The 20,257-nt window shown below is 40.7% G+C and overlaps 1 protein-coding gene across 1 annotated transcript; it reads left to right on the top strand.

Moving 5' to 3' along the window:
* Positions 1-2,055: 2,055 nt before the first annotated feature.
* scube2 (signal peptide, CUB domain, EGF-like 2) lies at positions 2,056-19,687 on the top strand (the record flags this gene model as incomplete). Its single annotated transcript, XM_079216881.1, has 23 exons — positions 2,056-2,143; positions 2,610-2,729; positions 2,985-3,110; positions 3,330-3,464; positions 4,423-4,548; positions 4,651-4,767; positions 5,559-5,648; positions 6,451-6,567; positions 6,665-6,787; positions 7,358-7,474; positions 7,642-7,764; positions 8,058-8,174; positions 8,997-9,086; positions 9,212-9,334; positions 10,001-10,168; positions 10,514-10,720; positions 14,624-14,794; positions 16,013-16,180; positions 16,629-16,790; positions 16,926-17,123; positions 17,374-17,526; positions 17,888-17,967; positions 18,591-19,687. The coding sequence occupies 23 exons, from the start codon at positions 2,056-2,058 to the stop codon at positions 18,735-18,737; spliced, it is 3,066 nt and encodes a 1,021-aa protein (XP_079073007.1). The 3' UTR covers positions 18,738-19,687.
* Between the last annotated feature and the right edge of the window lie 570 nt (positions 19,688-20,257).

Genomic DNA, 20,257 nt, shown 5'->3' with positions numbered 1-20,257 from the left:
AGGCGTGTAAACTGCAGGGAATGTTAGACGTTTATGGTCAGAAACGCAACCTACAGAAAACGTGACCCCTTTTTTACGGTTACTCAAATTTTTTGCCCGGAAATTACGGTTATGGAAAATGTGTTTGTGATTGCCATTTCTGTGATTCATCTTCAGAAGCAATTGTCAAAGTTCAAACTATGCAGACATTTTGAATGTGAGAAGTGCTCTTGGGCTGTCTTATCACTCACTTACAGTGTAAAGTGATGGTTCCTTATTCAACCAAAATTGGCTTATGAAAAGCATCCAATATTTCAGCAATACTTTCTCATTTTCCTAATCAAAATGCATCATTGTCCCAAGATATTTCTTGTTTATGTTATGTTGAACTGTTCAGATTGCAGAGTTTTAGCCGTCGTTCATACTGTCGCTCAAATGATTACTGTAATGTCACAGTTGCGTTTTTTTGTTTTGCATTATTGTAACCAATCTCAACCTTCATGAATTGACAGGCAATGATCTGTAAAGTTGCTTAATATATAAATGTTTCTGCGGCAGGGTAGTTAAATGCTGAACAGGTTTTATGATTCGTATTAAAAGGAGAAATCGCTGCTTCCTTTTAAGCTGGAAAATATGCTTGTTTTCGTCCTTAGGGAGTTGCCATATTGTTTTTGCGAGGTACATTTTAGGGTGTGAGATGTGCCTTAATGAATTACCTGAACTTGTCATTATGATTCTCTTGTAATTTATATCTATTTATTGCAAAACCTTTTTTAAATTGACATTTTGATAACTGGTGTGGAGCCTTTCAAAAAGTCTGTTTTTAATTTTGTGCACTTCCTTTGAACATGCAATGTATATGTTTTTTTTAAATACTTATTTGTATACTGTACGACAAAGTAGATCTGTATTGTAATAAAAAAATATGAAAGGAGAAAAGTGTACTTGTGGTATTTCTGCGCGCCGGTAGGTGCCGCACAAGAGCTACACACCCTCTAAGCAGTGGAGGGTGTTGAGAGGAATGGTAAATTATGTGGCTCGATGAGGAACCATGTTATATTACGGTTGCGCACGTTTTATTATACATTTTAACATATTTTGATATCGCGTGTCAGCTGTTACCCCCCCCAAAAAACTCTGTTTTAACAAGGACACAGTTGAGCTCCTGAAATTCATGAAACTCTGTAAGGTGAGTTGGGACAGAGCTGTTCATCAGGAGTCGCGTTATTTACGTCAGCATTTGTGTTTTAGCTTCCAGGCTTTTGTTAATTGGGTTGGCGGGAAGGATTTTCTTGAAACATTTGCTAAACTCAACTTCAGTAACGCTAAGTGGAAAAGCGTCGTTCTCTTTATATTTAGTTTTCCTCCTCCAACCACCGCGTGTGTGGTTTACAAAGTCATCCATTCATAAATATTCTAGTTCTCGACAGTAGTTTCACGCAAAGTCGACGTGGAGGCCAACGTAATGTCGAACCAAAGGAATGTTGCCTAGCAACCATGTAGTTTGGCTGACAGTGCTCTTCCAGGACTATTACGTTAACTCGGGAGCTAAATGACAATATCCCTTCATGTTCTTTCACTGTGGCGTATCATTAACCTTCAGCCTTTATAGCGATACAATCTGACGAGGTCGACTTTGAAACAGACGCCAAAGGCCATGTTTACAAAAGCGGAGACGTTGAAAGGACTCAAACGCCTCAGATTCACCACTTGATTTCCGGTTATGGCCTTCAAAATAAAAGCCCATTTAGCGCAGAGACGTTGTCACGTTTTACGCAAAGTCTCGACAACCCGGTCTTCCACAGGCTATCTCACTGTCTTGACGCAGCTTCTTTTTTTTTCTCCACCCTCACATGTACGCGCTCGCACGCTCTCAATCGCTCTCTCTCAAACACACACACACACACGCACACGCACGCACGCACGCACACATTCACTTACTCACTCCTTTCTCTTTTCTAAAGCCCCTTGTGAAACAGATTGACAGGCTAGAATGAAAATGAGGCGGACGCTCGCTCACGACTTCAGTGCGTACACGTCCTTTTGAGAAGACCTCTAAACTTGGATCATATCACCATGGGAGCTATTTGGGCTGCAAGGGACTTTTGTTTGTTTTTGCTCTTGTTAAATAGTCGCCAAAGCGCAGCGCTTCCAGATATTCGAGGTGGGACTGTTGAGAGTGTGTGTGCATGTGTGTGTGTGTTGTGTTTCCCAGTCGTGGAGAGTGTTACTTTACGCACGCTTCAAGGAGTGCGCTCTTGTTTTTTCCCCAGTGCGGATTTTTAAAATTATTTATTTCGTTTAGTTTCTAAATGTGTAGCCATATACAAACTACTGTAGGAATGTATGTGCTCCCAGTACACATACTTGTGTAAAATAAGTGTTATATTGTATGTAATTTTGTAATTTGCAGGTGAGTTCTCACTAGATTTCTCAAATTGTTATTATTAGAGACTTTTATGATTTAGCGTTAAATCTCTTCCTTTTTTACTCGTCTTCTTTTATATACATTCCCACTAAACATGACAGCATTAAATGTGCATATGTGGTAAATGCCATTCTATTGGACTTATTAGACTATTTAAATGTGTTTTGGTAATCATGACCTATAAGATCCGTATGGGTTTCAGCAGATCATTGTGCAGAGGGGAGTGATGGCTGTCACATTGATGCTATTTGTCAGACTACCCAAGGCTCATACAAGTGCACCTGTAAAGCAGGGTTTAAAGGAGACGGAAAACACTGCGGAGGTAATGTGCTTTTTGTTGAACAGCTTGATTCACATTCATTTAATATTATGAAAAAGTGTCAAAGTGGAATCACAGAGTTTGGATGCATTTTTATAATCTATTGTGGTATCATCTCTAAACTCCCATAAGGGCCTGTGATATTTATACTTATACTTATTTCTTTAAGATAGACACTATCCAGTGTTCAAGGACTACAATGTTTTGATGACTTTTTGATCAGTATGAACATTGATGTATGTGGTGTTCACTTCTCAGACATTGATGAATGTGACTTGGAGTACAATGGTGGCTGTGTACATGAGTGCAACAATATACCAGGCAATTATCGCTGCACTTGTTATGACGGATTCAATTTGGCACATGACGGATATAACTGTCTAGGTAAGGTCGACTTTAAACTACTCAGTAAATAACATGTTCTCTTCATGCAGTGATTTAAAAGATGTGTTAATATTTATGTCTGAAAAAAAGCTTTATGGTCATCCCCAATGTTTGTAAGCCTTTAACAAAACCTAAATAAAACTGATTTGTGATTATAGCAAATACTATTCCAGAGTTTTGTAAACACTGAACTAATGCAATCAATCCGCTGTCCTCTAGATGTGGATGAATGCAAGTTCAACAATGGCGGGTGCCAACACACTTGTGTTAACACCATGGGCAGCTATGAGTGCCGCTGCAAAGAGGGCTTCTTCCTCAGCGACAACCAGCACACATGCATCCACCGCTCTGTTGGTGAGTGTACGACATGCACATTGGTTCTGTAAACAGCAGTCGTTCCTGCGGCTGTCAGCCTGACAACATAGATGGACTATACTTAAAGTACAATTCAGGAAGATTGAGGATATTTGGTCACACACCCACAGTTTAAAGTACAAGTTTGAACAGTGCCCAGTTTATTTATACGGTTTTGAATTAGCATTATTTGTGTGTGTGTGTGTGTGTGTGTGTGTGTGTGTGTGTGTGTGTGTGTGTGTGTGTGTGTGTGTGTGTGTGTTTGTGTGTGTGTGTGTATTTTTGTAGATGACTGTATCTGTTGTATTACGCCCTGAAAAAAGACAGAATTCCGAAGCAAAATCTCCAATATTCACATACAAATCTAAGATCGACGGCACAATGAGGGCTGCTTCAGATGAAAGCCTGTCACTGAGCTTTTATCTGAAGCAGCAACGTGCTGTGGGAAAAGGATCTATGTGTCCCAGAGAACAAAATAAGTTAATAACTGCAACACTCGGGTCTATGTGGTCTGTGTCACAGATTAGTCTGCAGGGCCTTTGTTTTGTTTTCTTGACTGAAGTCAACTCAAATGCAAGTACTTTCCACTCCATCGGGTCTTGACATCCCCTTTAAATCCTGTGGACTTATCCACTCAGCTGTGACCCATCTATATAAATGGAGATTCAGCTTGAAGCATTATTGAATTTGTTGTATATAATAGAAGAGTTTGGAAAGCTTTTTTTCTTCTTCAGGGAATGAACTTTTATAAACTTTTCTGCGCTTGCGGTCTTTTCAGATTTGTTGAAAAAAAAAAGAACGCATTGATGTTAATGTTTTTGGATTGTGTAAGGCGTGAGAACAATCAGTGTCTTTGAAGATGCCAGACTAATCTCTCAGTATGTGTGCTTTTGTGTGTAGCGGGTCAGTCACTGTAGGAGAGTTTCATTGTGTACCTCTCTCCCTCTTTCTATCCCAGAGGGCCTCAACTGTATGAATAAGGAGCACGGCTGCGCCCACATCTGCAAAGAGACACCCAAAGGGGGTGTGGCCTGTGAGTGTCGTCCAGGGTTCGAGCTGGCCAGGAACCAGAGAGGCTGCATCTGTACGTGCTCAACAGCAAGAAGCTAACGTCACACTACATGCTTACAGCCTCAAATGTTGCACTGTTAATATGTCTTGTGGTTGCATGTTGTTGACCATGCAGTGACTTGTAACCACGGCAACGGAGGCTGCCAGCACACCTGCGAGGACACAGAGAGCGGCCCCATATGCAGGTGTCACGTCAGGTACACCCTGCAGCCTGACAAGAGGTCGTGTGTAGGTAAGCACACTGTTTGTTGACTCCGTTGTTGCTCAACACTGGGAATGTGAACCATTGAAGACAAAGTGCTGCACTAATGCACTTGTTCTGAAATCTTCTGTTGTCTTTAATATTCTGACATCCATTTTTTACAATGTCCCCCTGACAACGCATATCTTTATCCTTTAATGGGTGCAGTCATATATTGTGATTTAATCCATCTGACCGACCAGTAGCTCAGTCATTTCATCGTCATGCTTTGCAGCCAAACATTGCTCATACTCACACATAATTATTGTAAATACTTACAAGATCTACAAGTTTTCAAAGATGAGTCATTTCTGGGGTTCTTGTGTCTGATAACACAGGTTTCCTAATTTTAATTCCTGTTCAGAATATAACAAAACTAGACTCCAGCCAAAGCCCAAGGTGTAGCTTTCAATGAAAACACAGTAACATGAAACATCTCTCAGTGTGCATTTTTCTACACAATGGTTATGAGGGATAAGGATCAGCCGTCAGATATGGGATAATATCTCTCCCTCCAGCAGCAGTGTGTGTGAGGTCCAGGCGTATCACTGCAATGAAACAAGATTCACTTTACTGATCTGTGTGTTATCTGAAGCACACCAAGTCACTGCAGGTGGAAAGTCTCAAGTGTAAACATGCATCTGGTTACTGAAAGGTGACCAATACAAACACCCAGAGCTGAAATCAATTTTAAAATTACTCAAGTTTGATTTGGGAATTGTAGTGTTTCGTGTATTGGTTCTCCATCTATTAATGATTGTTTTTTTTTCTGTGTGTCACAGAACGAGATGAAGCCACCACTGAGGCCGCAGACCACAACGCGACTTCCTTTACCGAGGTGGACAAACGGGTCAAACGAAGGCTGTTAATGGGTAATAATGACTCTCTCACATTTAGAGGCGTACAGCTTGGAATCTGTGTTTTTGCTGAAGCCATGTTGAGCTGCCAGGAACCACTCAGGGGTGTTAAACAGGGAAGAGGACTTAGGTCTAGTAAAGTGATGCATTCCTAAGTCGTTTGAGCAAACTGTGAAATGACTACACACTCACTTTCTCGCCCCCAGTTTTCCCCCTGAAAAATATGCATTTGTGACAGTGTGGTACATTTCACGTTTTCCTTCCATTTGGGAAGGGCAGCGTGTGAATCCTTCCTTGTATAGTTGGTATTTATCAGTTGTGTGATTTTGGGTCACTTGATACATGTAAAACATTAGAACTTTGGCACTTTCCCAAGTACACGGTTAGCATGTGGGCTCTGGGAGTCTTGCCCTTGCGTTATAAATAAAACATGTTGTAAGGGTACTCCTAGATGTCAACATGCACCTAACCAGTGTATAAGATGTGCTCTACATACAAACATACAAACCATTTATCTGTTTCCACCAGCATTTAAACGTGTTTAAACCAATATTAGATTATCATTTATATATATAAATTAAATATCTGTCATGGCTTTAAAGTGTTCAAACAATAATTCAAAATATATGGAAGAAACCGTATATTTGTGATATTACATGGATTCTGCAGTCCAGGTATTTTTAAAGCACTTTGTTCAGAAAATCAATGTTCTATTTTTCGAAGGATCTAGCATCTGACATTGAGGAATAACGCAGCATTGTTCACAAGTAGGAATGTAAGTGAATGCACTTACATTCACACTGTGTTGTAATTTCAGAAACCTGTGCATTGAACAATGGTGGGTGCGACTGCACCTGTAAAGACACATCCACAGGCGTGCGCTGCAGCTGCCCAGTCGGCTTCACACTGCAGCCGGATGGAAAAACATGCAAAGGTCAGACTGCCAGTCCATAAAAAAGTCTCCAGTTTTTGAAACACTGTGGAACTGTGGAACTGTATAGCGTGACAGGATATCACCTGTTCCTCTACAGATATTGACGAGTGTGAGCTCCACAACGGCGGCTGCGAACACTTCTGCAGGAACACCATTGGCAGCTTTGAGTGCAACTGCAGAAAAGGCTTCAAGCTGCTGACAGATGAGCGTTCTTGTCAAGGTAGAAATGGCTCTTAAATTGTTTTATTTAAACTCTTTACAGTTGACAAAGACTGGGACAAAGTGAGACTTTCATAAATACACGAGCAGACATTTCCATAGGATCTGTGTACATACTTATGTTTTACCTTATCCTTTCTAATAGACGTAACCTGACCACAGAATGCATAATTGAAGAGTTTAAGTTGTAGATTAAAACAAATCTAGTTGTTTTAACTAATAAAATGTAAGGTTATTATACTGTTTTGTGAAAAAACAAACCACCCAAAACAAAACCTTTAAAACTTCAGATAATTAGACATTAGACATACATTTTGTGTGATATTGTGCTTTACCTGGCAGTTTCCTTTCTTGTGTTTTGATTTTTGTTATTGAGGCTACTCTTTTGTTAACCTTTGGATCAGGATCCATGCCTTTAATGATGTTGACCTGATTAACTACATTAACTACACTTTTCGCTGAGTGTGAAAGTTCACAATCAAATGCAAATGTGTGTGTGCGTGTGGGAAATCCCTCCTGAGTGCAACTGACTGCCCTGCTTATATGTCACCTGCCTGATTTTAAATTACAGATATAGATGAATGTTTTTTTGAGCGGACATGTGGTCACACGTGTGTGAACTCCCCTGGTGGTTTTCAATGTCTGTGCAACAAAGGCTACACAATGTATGGGCTGGCCCACTGCGGAGGTGAGTCTGAATTGGGTGGAGGGAGCTATACACATAACAACTTGAGCGTAACACACAAGCGCTCAATTGAGAAATGTGTAAGGCTAAAAAGCATTCAAAATTGTTCATTGATGTGTTGGGAACATGGACCATGTAATTATAATAATGATTTTCCTCTTTCCTCTCAGATATAAACGAATGCAGTGTGAACAATGGTGGTTGTGACCAAGGTTGTGAGAACACCATGGGTGGATTTGAATGCTTCTGTCATCCTGGCTATAAGCTACACTGGAACAAAAAGGACTGCATTGGTAAGCCAGCGCCTCTTCCCAACAGTTGAGTGCTGTTGACTTTTTGGAAATTGTGTCACCTCACATATTTTGGACTAAAACCTGGGGGACAAAAAACAGGAGATACTTTGAATTCTGTTTTCTTTTTCTCTTTAATTCTCTGTCACTTGGTTTTCTTGTGCTTGAGTAAAACATTCCAAATGCTACGATGGTGCTGGTGCTGTCAGGATGTTGGACCTTCTAAGCCTCTCCCTCCTTGTTACGATCAAAAGTGTTATTTTTTACCTTGGAGTTTTGTTGTGATTTCCATCTAGAGGCTGAGGGTTTCCCACCTGCTAAACCCCCCTCTAAACCTACCTTGAACTGTAGTAAGCAGGAGGGAGGGGACCGCTGCTTCCTCACCTGCAAGTCACAAGTTCACATCAGCAGTGGTGAGTTGATTGAGCCAGATCTCCAAATAATATGATTTGCCTGTTTACCTCTAATTGTATTTCCATAGCACAAGTACTGCAAAGGAAATCTCTTGGCTTACCAAGATCACAAATGTAAAAGGTGCATGGTTTGCACAGTCACTTGTCACTAATTTTCAAATCACTTACTATATGAGGATCCATCATCTTTTCGAGTGTTTTCTTCTCATGAACCAAGGATGGCCTGCAAGCTGTACATACACTAGCTCTTTTATAACACAGGAGTCATTGTCAGTTGTGTTACACTTTTGTTCCTGCAATGAAGTCAGTTTCTCTCGTGCCATGTTCCCATGTTTTAAATGCCGAAAAATACCCAAATCTAGATTAAGACTAACTTCAATTGAGCACCAATTTAGCCGTCAGTGTCCAACCATTGCCAACAATTTCATATAGCCGTTTTAGAGTGAAAGCCTTCCAGAAGTTCAATGAAATAAGAAAAGTGACGTCTGGGACATATCTGATCCAATCAGTTGCCATGACACAGTCAGGTGCATCATTAGCTTTTCTGGCATTATAAGACCCAAACTGCATGGCACAGCCCAATTCAGGTATCATCTGATGCAGCTATGTTTTTAAAATATGAAGCAGCATGGCTTAAGCATGCTATTGGAGCCGCAATTAGAAAGTAAGTCAAGCTGTTCTAGATCTAGTTGTCAACAACAGTCTGCAGAGTGGCTCTTCGTGTTCCGACACGTTGCTTGTTTACCCTCTCTGACTTGGCTTTTGTGGCCTTAACTTTTGTCTGTGTTGATCTGCGTGTCACGGCCTCTTGTGTGTTTGCAGGGACGGAGGATTCCTATATGGTGACCTGTGGAATGCCTCTGCCCTGCTTGGCTGATGCACAAAGGAACAACAGCGGCTTGCATTGCTTAGGCAAGTACAAAACATCACACATTTCCGCTCTGCGACACAAAACGGTAACTCATGAACAACTCCCTTGTTTGCAGTTGATATATTAGTAGATCAAAATAACAAAATTCAGTTCCTCTGTCCTGCAGGTCCAGAAATGGCCAGTGTTCCACGCATTAAGACCACAGCCACATTCAAGTCTGGCACTGCAAAATGCAACTTAAAAAAAAGTCAGGAGAAGCTCAAGGAGAGCTTAAACTCACCACACTCAGGTATAGAGGTTGCCACACAACAAACATAACAATGCCTCCAAACACAAGACTTAGGTCACTGATAGACCAGGATTACAATTACAGCTCTTTCATGTTACTGGTTATAAAACATTTAGGGTTTACCAAGAGCTGCCAGCATCTAAAGCCACAGTCTTTAGAAGATAAAGCAGACCTGAAGGCTCCTTCAAAGTAAACCAAAAACCAAAGGCAAATGTGAAAGAAATTTGTGGTGAAAGTGATGTGGTTTTGGGTGTCTTGAATGTCTCCGCACAGCACTTTGTCTGGCTGTGACAGGGGAGGATGTAATTAGCCATAGCATGCCTTTCAGTTGAGTCTGACCTAGCCATCAATCAAATTGGTTTCCGATTGTAGGATTATTTTGCTTCTCCAAAGGGTTTTGCCATGGTCTTTTACAACCCTCATAGTCCCTGAAAGAGCACATCTTTGTTTCAAATAAAGGAAACTATCACTGTGACATCTCATCACTTTTTCCAGCTTTTCATTATCAAATTAACTGCATATATATTACTGTGATTGTCTGTGTAATGGTGTGTGTTGTTTCTTTCCTGTAATACTGTCTATAATTTTCTTTAACAATTGTGCGATTGTGTGTGGCTGCTGGCTGTGGCGTGGTCGTGGGGGGGTGGTTGTCTCCCATGTCCACAGATAGCAGGTTCCTCTTCACTGAAAATGTCCAGTTCAGCTTTGTGAGGCTGCGCTGCTCCTCGTCTGGGCAGCGAATGCGTAGCCGCCACGGCAGGAAGGCTGGCGAGGAGGACAGCTCCTCAATAACAGCTGAGTTTGAGCTGGACGTGAACCTAGAGGAGGTAACAGGTTGGTCTCTCTGCGCTTCTCCTCTGCCTGCCTGCAACCTTTGCTTCTTGTTTTCCATCTTTTGTTCGCTGTTGTCTGTTTGTCACTAAACACACCAAACTGTGAAAGTATCTCCTGTTTTGACTTGGCTATGGTGGTGGGCTTGAGGTTGGCACTCAATTTGTTTTTGTTTTATGTCCTTAAATTCTTTATAAGTGTTGGCCTGGTTTGTATTTTCCCTTGACTTGATGGGGCATTTGTGCAAATGTCAAGGCAAGCGTGTGAGCATCCATGCATGAATGTACAATTTCCGCTAGTATGACATTTAGATGTGGAAACAGTGGTGGAATCAAATGCCTCTCTCAGCAGAGAGCTGTGACCTGAACTGTGTGCGCCGACGCTCAGAGAAGAGGCTGAGGAAGACCATCAGGACCCTGAGGAAGTCCATCAACCGGGAACAGTTCCACCTGCACTTTGCCGGGTCTGACTACGAGCTCGCCAAGAGCCTGGGCAAGCCGGCAGAACTGCCAGGGCACTGTGTGGGGGGACAGGTGCTTGTGAGCAGGAAGTGTGGTGAGTTTGATTTTTGTATTTACTTGTTATTCAACACAGACACCTTTGTGGTCAGGACATGCACCTTCAGCCAGGCAGCTCGTCTGCTGGATACATTGATGCTTTGGATTATTTAAGAGTGGAGATGCAACCACCAAACACAAGGCAGCAATGCCTCTGACGAGGCCGTATACACACAGTAGACTCATAGTCATGTCTTAATGCAATCGAAACGGTTCTTGTCAGTAAGATATATTTAGCTGATATATTAAGCTGGTTTAATGATTGGATTTTGAGCAGGTGTTGGCCAGATGAGTGCCATATTTGGTTTGCACACATGCTGTAATGAGCTGGTTGGAGGGGAGAGCGAGCTGGCATGGAGGAACAGAGAGGCTGTTGTTGGCCCTCCATGCTGTGAGATCTTCCAGCATCTCCCTGGGATAACAGTGTAACATGAGGGCTGGCGGCAGGTCTCTTGGTAGCTGTTGCCTCTCGGTTGGAGTTTTATATACAACCTGTGATGGAGAAAATGTTCATTAAAAAAGACCGCACACTGTCAGTGCTTGAGAGCTGGAGGCCGGTATGTGTTTTCTCTGGCTGTTGGGACCGTATGCCCCTACCTTTGGGCCTCACAGTAAGTTTGCTGCCTGCTGCACGCCGTCTTTATATCAGAGAGAGGAAACCGGTGCCTTTCTTCTGTTGAGATGTCTAAATATTTATTCAAATGGTATGCGTTTGGTTCGATATCTGCGCACCACTGTCGAAGATGTTTGAATCTGATGTCGACCCAGATCATTCGTAAACCACACACAACTCTGATAAGGTGTTTTAAAGTTGTTTTTCCCCGCTAAAGAATTGGACTGATGAAAGTGTGTAACTGGAGACAAAAGCGTGTCAGAAACTATCCTGTTGTTTCTTGAGATATCGATTGTTGAAGGAAAATCATCAGCGTTACTCTGCATATACTCTCCTGTAACACCATATGTTCTGGGCCTCTACATTCACATCAAAGTTAATTATACCATTGTGCTGTGCTGACATGATTTAAACCTAAACTGCTCCTGTTCATTATTTCTATCTTTCAGTTACACAGGTCTTAAGTGTCTTGATTCCTTAACTCCCCCGCTATGCTTTCAGGTCAACATTAAGCAGTCTATTGGCCATGGCAGGGGTGTAGACATGTAATTTGGGAGAGAAGGAAAGGGGGGCTGAAAGGCATTCTTCTTAACCTCCAGCTCTTTAAAGGAGCTCTATTTTTTTCCCTCCTCCCCCACCTCCCGCTCTGGCTTAGCTCGGAGTGCAGTTTAGTCCTTTTCAGTTTGCCCACTCCATTGAAAACCCCATTTGAGGCTTGTTCTCTCTGCCTGAGAGAGATGACAACACAGCCTTCTGTGCATTTGGAGAAAGTTTGCTCTCACCTCTGTGCTCTTTTTTAAAAGCATTTCTCCTCTGATTCTGTGATTCGTTTTGGCATCGTGTTGTATTCCAGGACGTTGTTTCTGTTGTAACATATTCATGATTTAGTTTATTAATTATAGAAAGATTGTTTTGTCCACACTCTTACTTGTACTGTTGATAATTGTTTGCATGTGCCTGCATCAGAATGAACATTTATATACAAAAATAAAACAAGTACGAACAGATAAACAGCGATCCAGGGATGCAATGAATGGTGCACGTCCACGTCTATTTGACTGTTGTAGTCAACTTGTTTGCGTGTTTGTTTTAACACTGAAGATGTTTAGGAAGTGCTGTTGATTCAAGCTGGCAGTTTGAGTGCTGTGTCCCCCCTGCCTCCCAGCTGGGGCCACTTTGCATGACCCCCAGCCACTAAACTGCTAAAGAGAATTGACTTCAGCCACACCATGGGAATCAATTAGCATCAGTTGTTTGGGCCTCCGCTTGATGGGCGCGAGCAGCGATTGGGCCAAGCAGAATGGGGGGTTTCAGAAACCTGACCCCTTTTATTGGGTTCAGCTCCTTACCACTGTGATACCGTAGTGTTTTCCTATGTCATCAAGTAGGCAAAGACTGGGGACTTGAATAGAGGTGAAAGGTCTTTTAAACCTCTTTGGGGCCATCAATTCGAGGACTCTATAGAAGCGTTCTTTGCATTTGAAAGGCTTCAAGGTTTCTTCTCTTTCACTCTCACTCTCTCTCCTCTCTCACTGCTTTCCTCTGTCAAATAAAAGCTGTTTGAGGACAATGCAATGATGGCTCCTCATGGTCTTTCAGAATAAACAATAGGCTTCAAAAAATGAACTGCTCTTGAGAGAATTACATTTTCTTTCTTTAGAGAAAAATCGAACAATTTGCTGAGCCACGTATAATGGATCTACGTTAAGGCTTTTGTGTTTTGGGCTTTTAGAGATAGTTGTTTCTCTGCTTACAGGCTGCTTAGAGGCTACAACTGAAGCACATTTTGTGCCAAAGGCCTGGGATTTAATTGAGTTATTCTTATGTGAGATCAACTTGAGTTTTCAAGTCAAGTTCTTGAGACTATCAGACAGACGCAGTAATTCCCCAAATTAATTACAGGCATCATTCTGAATGGGAGGAACCAGAGTAAAACTTTGCTTTGGTCCCTTTAATCAAGACTTGACACTTTTGTAAGATCTGAGGGGAATACTCTCTTTGATTTAGTTATGTGAGTCTGCTTTTGGTAGCATTAGAAGTTCCTCCCTGATGCACAGCCATGTTATACCAAGTATTAGGATGCGTCAGATGTGGGCCATAAAGGCAGCTGTGGAGAGGGTTGGAGCTCTCTTGTCTCAGTGATTTGTGTATGGCTGTAGGTTGGTTTGCAAAAGAATTTTAACAGCTTAATGCTGGGTTTTTGCACACATATGTGTGTCCCTACGCACTTGCTTACAGAGTGTGTTAGTGCCTTGGACCTTAAGCTAATATGGAAGATATGTGATGGTTCACACAATCAATAATTTCTCAATTGTTATATATATGTAAGCTACAAAGAACACAATAATTATTGTATTTTGCTTTGAGATCGTGGTCTTGGTTACAGGCCCAAACCTTCAAAGGAATTTGTGCGTGAGATTGAGCAGATAACTCGTCATAAACACTCAGAAGATGCCTGGGTGAAAAGCAAAAATGGTGTGATAAATCATGACACAGAAGTAATTTTGTAAGCGGTACCCTACTGAGTACGGACACTTAAAGCTCCAGTAAACCGGCTACACTATGCTAAACTGCGTCAAGGTCAGTGATTCTTGTATTGCTCATTGCCGTGCAAGTAAAACTCTCAAATCTGTCAACAGTTAAATTGATCAGGCTAGCCTTTGATGTGTAAAGGATGCTCTTCATTGTGCTTATATGTTTCAAGTATGTGCACGGTCCTGTTTGATTGCACTTGGCAGCTGTAGTGTGAAGTCTGGGCTACTTTACTTTATTGGTCTTGTCATGCAATTGAACTGCTGTATTTATGATGTAAATCTACAGTGTGGTTAGGACTGTTTGATTATGTGTAGCCACAGGGTATGCTGCTATATTTTTGTATTCCTGTCTGCATGTCACGGTCTATCTCCCTTCCTGGCACTGATCTGGCTGATAAAATTGGTGTAAATTACAGTTTGTTTTGGGTATCTTTACTCAAGTGTTTGTGTTTGGTTTGTGAGGAAAATGTTTGATTTCATCAGCTTGAATAATTACATGTGTCTCTTCACTTGGTTTATATCACAGTATTGTTTCTGAGAGAATAATAGATGTGTTTAGCACTAAGACTAAACTATCAGCTCTCAGCGATGTGACAAACAACCCCAGCTTAGCAGCTTCTTGGAGAAACATTGCAGGCCTATATATAGTTAAATATTTCTCTGTTTGCAGTCAGGGATGCACATGTATGTGTGAGTTATGCTACAAGACAAATCATTGAATTAATAACCTTATCATTCCCCACCTGTCTGTTAGTGAGCTGCAGTGTTGGGACTTACTACGACGGGGATCAGGGAAGGTGTGTGTTGTGTCCATCTGGAACGTATCAGGATGAGGAGGCACAGATGTCTTGTGAAGTCTGTCCTGGACCGGAAGGAAGAGACGTCTCCAAGGTGGTCGGAGCTCGAAACATGTCAGAGTGTGGAGGTAAGAGAGTCAAGTCAATTTTATTTATGTAGCTCAAAATCACACCCACCTTCACTGCAATTACTTATGATGGCTCTCTGTAAGCCATCAAGGTTCTGCACAGTTTTTCACAACCTGACATCCACAATCAAATTAAGAGCATGACAAATATATACACATTCAATGAATAGTTTGACATTTTGGGAGCTTTAGAGGTGGTGGTAGGTGGTGATAGGTAGATTTTATTACTTTTGCACAGAGTCATGTAAGCTGTTTCCCCCTGTTTCCAGTCTTTGTGCTAAGCTAAGCTAACTGGCTGCTGGCAGTAGCTTCTTATTTACCGCACAAACATGAAAGCAGCATCAATCTTCTCATCTAAGAAAGGGCAAGGGAGTGCAGAAGCACATTTATCAAAATGTAAAACTATTCCTTTATAGATCATAGAAAGCTTTTATTTTATGGTAAGATTATGGAAAGACATTTTTTTATTTGGCTTTTATGATTTCATCCTGTTGGGAATGACAATGACTTAAATTGTGCCGCAATTAATAAAAAAGTATTTAGAGAATTAAATAAAAGGATCTGAAAATTCATAAGACAAAGTATAAATATAATGTTAAATCTCGAATAAATAAACAAAAAGCAGAAGAAAAGCAATTAAGCCACAGAAGGAGACAAAATGTTGATAACTATTTTGTGAATATGAGCCACACAGGAAGCAGTGGATCACTGATAAAGATCTCTCCCCGGCAGATGTTCTGCTTTGTGTAAAGCCAAAGAAACCCGAGCTGAGATGTTAAAGATGTATTTGAATTCAAAAGATGAACTCGGGACTTCTTTCAGTCTGGAATAATAGCTTAAGAAGCCACCATGTTTTGGTCTCCTCCTGTGCTGTTATCAGAATCACTTTGTGGCTGACTCCCAGATCCCATCTCCTCTGTCAGACTAAACAACAAGAAGCAATCAGCACACTCCCACTGGCTCCCAGTTTGCATTCGTCACCCAGGAGTTACTCTCTGTTGAGTTATGCATTGCAGATAAAACATGGCATTATTCCATTAGCATTTGATTTAGCTTGCTATATCTTATCTCAATAGAAGGAGAGAATATGTTCTCTCATATTACACATGAAAGATTTAAAAGAAAACACTTCAATCCAAGTGATGTAGCTCTAAAGGTTTTATCAGAGAGTTACAATGTGCTGTGTCTTAGTTCACACTCTTGACTCTTGTTATTCAGGTCAGTGTTCCCCAGGTCAGTACTCTCATGACGGCTTCATCCCCTGCTCGCCCTGTCCACTGGGAGCGTACCAGTCAGAAGTGGGACGCACCACCTGCTTCCCTTGTGGAGGGAACCTGGTCACCAAGCGCAGTGGAGCTGTTAACTTTCAGGAGTGTGAGACTAAAGGTATGAAAGCCATCTCTGTTATTGTTGTTTCAGGGTAAAAAACAAATAACTCCAGTTTAGTTTAGTGTTCTTTTCTCTCTTGGTTTAACATAACTGGAGGGATTAGATGGTTGTTTATGAAAACCTGTCAAATTTATTCGATAAATTGAAACATATGTGGTTGTTGGACGGACTATTTTTTTCACTTGGCATCACAACAGTATCATTTGGTTGTGAGACTCTGGATTTATTTTGGGTGTTGACAGGAACTCTGCCGCCCTCTGCAGCTGTTGTATTGTCTATACATTGAGGCACTCAAGTCCTTTTAAAATGATACACCTCTAGATACGTTTTTGTATTAGCTTGAGTTTTCTTATTAGCTTGATCTTCTATGTATAATGTAATTAGTTTTGAATAGTTGGGGCATTATATCATATCAACTAACAGCCCTCTATCACTGCTCCTGCAGTCCAGTGCTCTCCAGGACATTACTATAACACCACCACACACCGCTGCATCCGCTGCCCCATCGGCACGTATCAAGGAGAGTTTGGGCAGAACTACTGCGTCTCCTGCCCTGGAAATACCACCACCGACTTTGATGGCTCCACTAACTTCATGCAATGCAAAAGTATGTATGTCGGTACGCACTAGTTCATCTGGAACATGTAGACATAGACACTGACATTTGGGATTTAGTTCTAGATAATTCACTTTGCTGCACCAAGAACAAAAAAAACTGTCTGACACATGTGTCCCGTCACAGACCGACAATGTGGAGGAGAGCTTGGGGATTTTTCTGGCTTCATCGAGTCCCCCAACTACCCGGGAAACTACCCAGCCAATGTGGAATGCACCTGGACCATCAACCCACCGCCCAAACGCAGGATCCTCATTGTTGTCCCAGAAATCTTTCTGCCTATTGAGGACGAGTGCGGAGACTACTTAGTAATGAGAAAGAGCTGTACGTTTTCATCATATGATTTTGTGTTTGTGTGTAATTAGCAAAAGCTATACCACTAGGAGGTTAACCTTTATCTTAAGGTTAAGTGTTAGAGGTTATTTTAAATCTTGATGCCAAAATGGTATTAAAATATCTTCAGTTGGTGTCAATTTTACCAAGGAGAAGCAATATATCTTTATGCTATTACTAACAACTTTCAATTATGATTGTAAGCTAATTAAAGATACCGTCCTGTGTGCTCATTTCACAGCTCTCTCCAACTCGGTGACAACCTACGAGACTTGTCAGACATACGAACGTCCCATCGCTTTCACCTCCCGCTCCAAGAGGCTCTGGATACAGTTCAGGTCCAACGAGGGAAACAGTGGGAAAGGCTTCCAGGTCCCATATGTGACATATGATGGTAAAAAAGAAATGTGATGTTTGGGGCTATATAACTAGTGTAAGAGACAAATATGGTGTTGGGAGTATCCAGATACCGCTGCGGTGGTGTTTGATTGTTAGTGGAAACAAATGGACTGATTTTACGTTGATGCACGCCGAAGCAAATAAACAAACTCTCATTCTACAAAAATGTGCCTTAAGCAAAGCACATCAAACTTCGACTTACAACCAGGTCACTCCTGAGGGAAAGACTCCTCATGAGCTTACAGTACGAGACTGGTCTGCTTTAACAACGATGATGCTGCTACCTCAGAGTGTCACATGTGGTTTGTTTTATTATTCTCGTCAATGAGCTCTTTTATGTACTTCATTTGTTTCAGAGGACTATCAAGAATTGATAGAAGACATAGTCAGAGATGGAAGATTATACGCTTCAGAGAATCACCAAGAAATTCTAAAGGTATGTGAGCACAATTGATTAACGAGGAGCACTTATGGTCTTTGTGTGTGTATTCTAACCTAAGGCCAGAGCTAAGACATTTATTTTTTGGCACAATAAATCATATCAATGGCATTCAAACAGTGTTTGATTACTATGTCTTGAAATAGCACACATCAATTTCCCTAACCAAGGAAAGCATACATAACAAACATAACAAAATGCTACATCCTGACATCAATACTAACTAAATCTACACCACCTTAAATAGGAAAATATGTGCAATACACTAAGACAATGGAAAAAACTGAAAGGAAAGAAAAAATGAAGAGATGGAAGGTTTCTGCAGCAGACTTTTATTTGTACATTGTATGCTTCCATTAAATTAAAGAGCAGAAAGTAGAGAACTGAGGGAAGACCAGTGACATGTCAATGATATGGTTCCCACCAGGACATTATTGATATTCAGATCAGTACTATCCTTCACTTGTTGATTTGTGTTTCTGTTGATTCATTATTCAGTTCTGAGGTCCAGTGAGCATGCAGTGCCCTCTTTTGGAGACTTGTGGAAATACAGGCTGCTACTCACACTATATCACATGCTTTTTTCCCTTTTCCATTAATGCAATGCATTTTCTTATCAGGACAAGAAACTCATGAGGGCGTTGTTTGATGTTCTGGCTCACCCACAGAACTTCTTCAACTACACAGCACAAGAATCAAGAGAAATGTTCCCCAAATCATTCATCCGCTTCCTGCGCTCCAAAGTCCTGAGATTCCTTCGCCCTTAGAATGGGCGGTTACTGGATATTTCTTGAAAACCCTAAATTAGATACTGGCCACAGTATCTGTTTTATCCACTGATGCCTTTAAGAATATTCTGTAGTTATCTGTTTTCACATGGAGTGACACGAGAGCGGACTACACACTTGATAAAACTGTTCCTGAAGAGAAAGATGACAAGTGGAGCTATGAGAGGGAGAATGATCAGTGATAAAGTGTGACACAGTGTAAACCTACATGGCCATCTTCAGATGGTGATCTGGATTACTTTGTTTTGAAATTTGGAAACGTATTTTGATAGGCAAAAGAAGAATTGTAATGACTTTAGATGTTAAAGTCACCATCTCAGGATTCAAAGATGTACATGCCAACATGGTGAGACATTTGCTGATAGAATCAATACAAAAATGTTTTTTTAAATTCTGTCACTATACAGATATACTATACTGAATGTCAGTGATCCTGTATATATATAGTGTGTATCTAGTTTTAACATAGGCTACTTTCACAGGCTTAATTGAAAGAAAGACTGCTACATGTCAGAAACAAATATAGCACAAATGTTTTCTCGGGAACATTAGCACTACTAAAGAAGTAGTGGCACCACAAAAGCAATTATTCTGATGAATGTTTTGTATATGATGTAAAAAGTTTTAGGTGAAACGTGAATGTACTGTAGTAACTACGTACATTTTTCACAGTCAAGCATTGCTGCAATTGCTGGTGGCTCATGTATATGATACCCAAAGGTGTGTGGGTGAGTGCTACTGCTCTGAAAGCAGGATGCATCAGTATATTTGCATATTGTTTACTAGCAACCAAAGAGAACTGTTCGGCGTACATGAAAAGAAATGAAAAGTCCTGTAAAATAGAATTGAGCTATTCACCTGTCTCAGATGACACATGTATGTATATTTTTTATGTTTTTGTACATCCAATATGCTGTAAATAAAGATAGGAAACTTATGTTGTGTTTGTATTGCCCCATTTTTATATTTTTTATGTCACCAAACAGAACGTTCTTAATTGTTTATTGCATTTCATTCACATATACACCATGACCCTATGTGACATGACATTACATTTAATTTAGCTGATGCTTTTATCCAAAGCAACTTACATTTTGAACTTATAGTTAAAATATACTCATCATCAAGACAGAATTTCGACATCAACATAACACAATATTTATGGCATTAAAACTGGATTTTGACACATGTTTCTGCTTACTGTGTTGGCAACATTCTTTATAACTGCTGCCTGCCTGCATGTAACAACATATGTACATTGAGCTACTTATTTAAGAAATTAAGATAAAGTTACTTTTGTATCTCATTTCCCATGTATGTTACCTGGAATATAAGGGAACTGCGACTGTTGAACAAGACACAATAATATTGCAATAATTGGGAAATATAAATACAAGTAGTGTAAAAGAGAGATATATAAAGAGGCCCTACAGGTAGTGTAAATATATGTAAACAAATATAAAGATCAGATTTAGAATGTATAAAGTGACTATGTTAGA

Source organism: Taurulus bubalis (assembly GCF_910589615.1).
Source record: "Taurulus bubalis genome assembly, chromosome: 4".
Taxonomy (NCBI): Eukaryota; Metazoa; Chordata; class Actinopteri; order Perciformes; family Cottidae; genus Taurulus; species Taurulus bubalis.
This window is presented reverse-complemented; position numbering and strand designations above follow the sequence as displayed.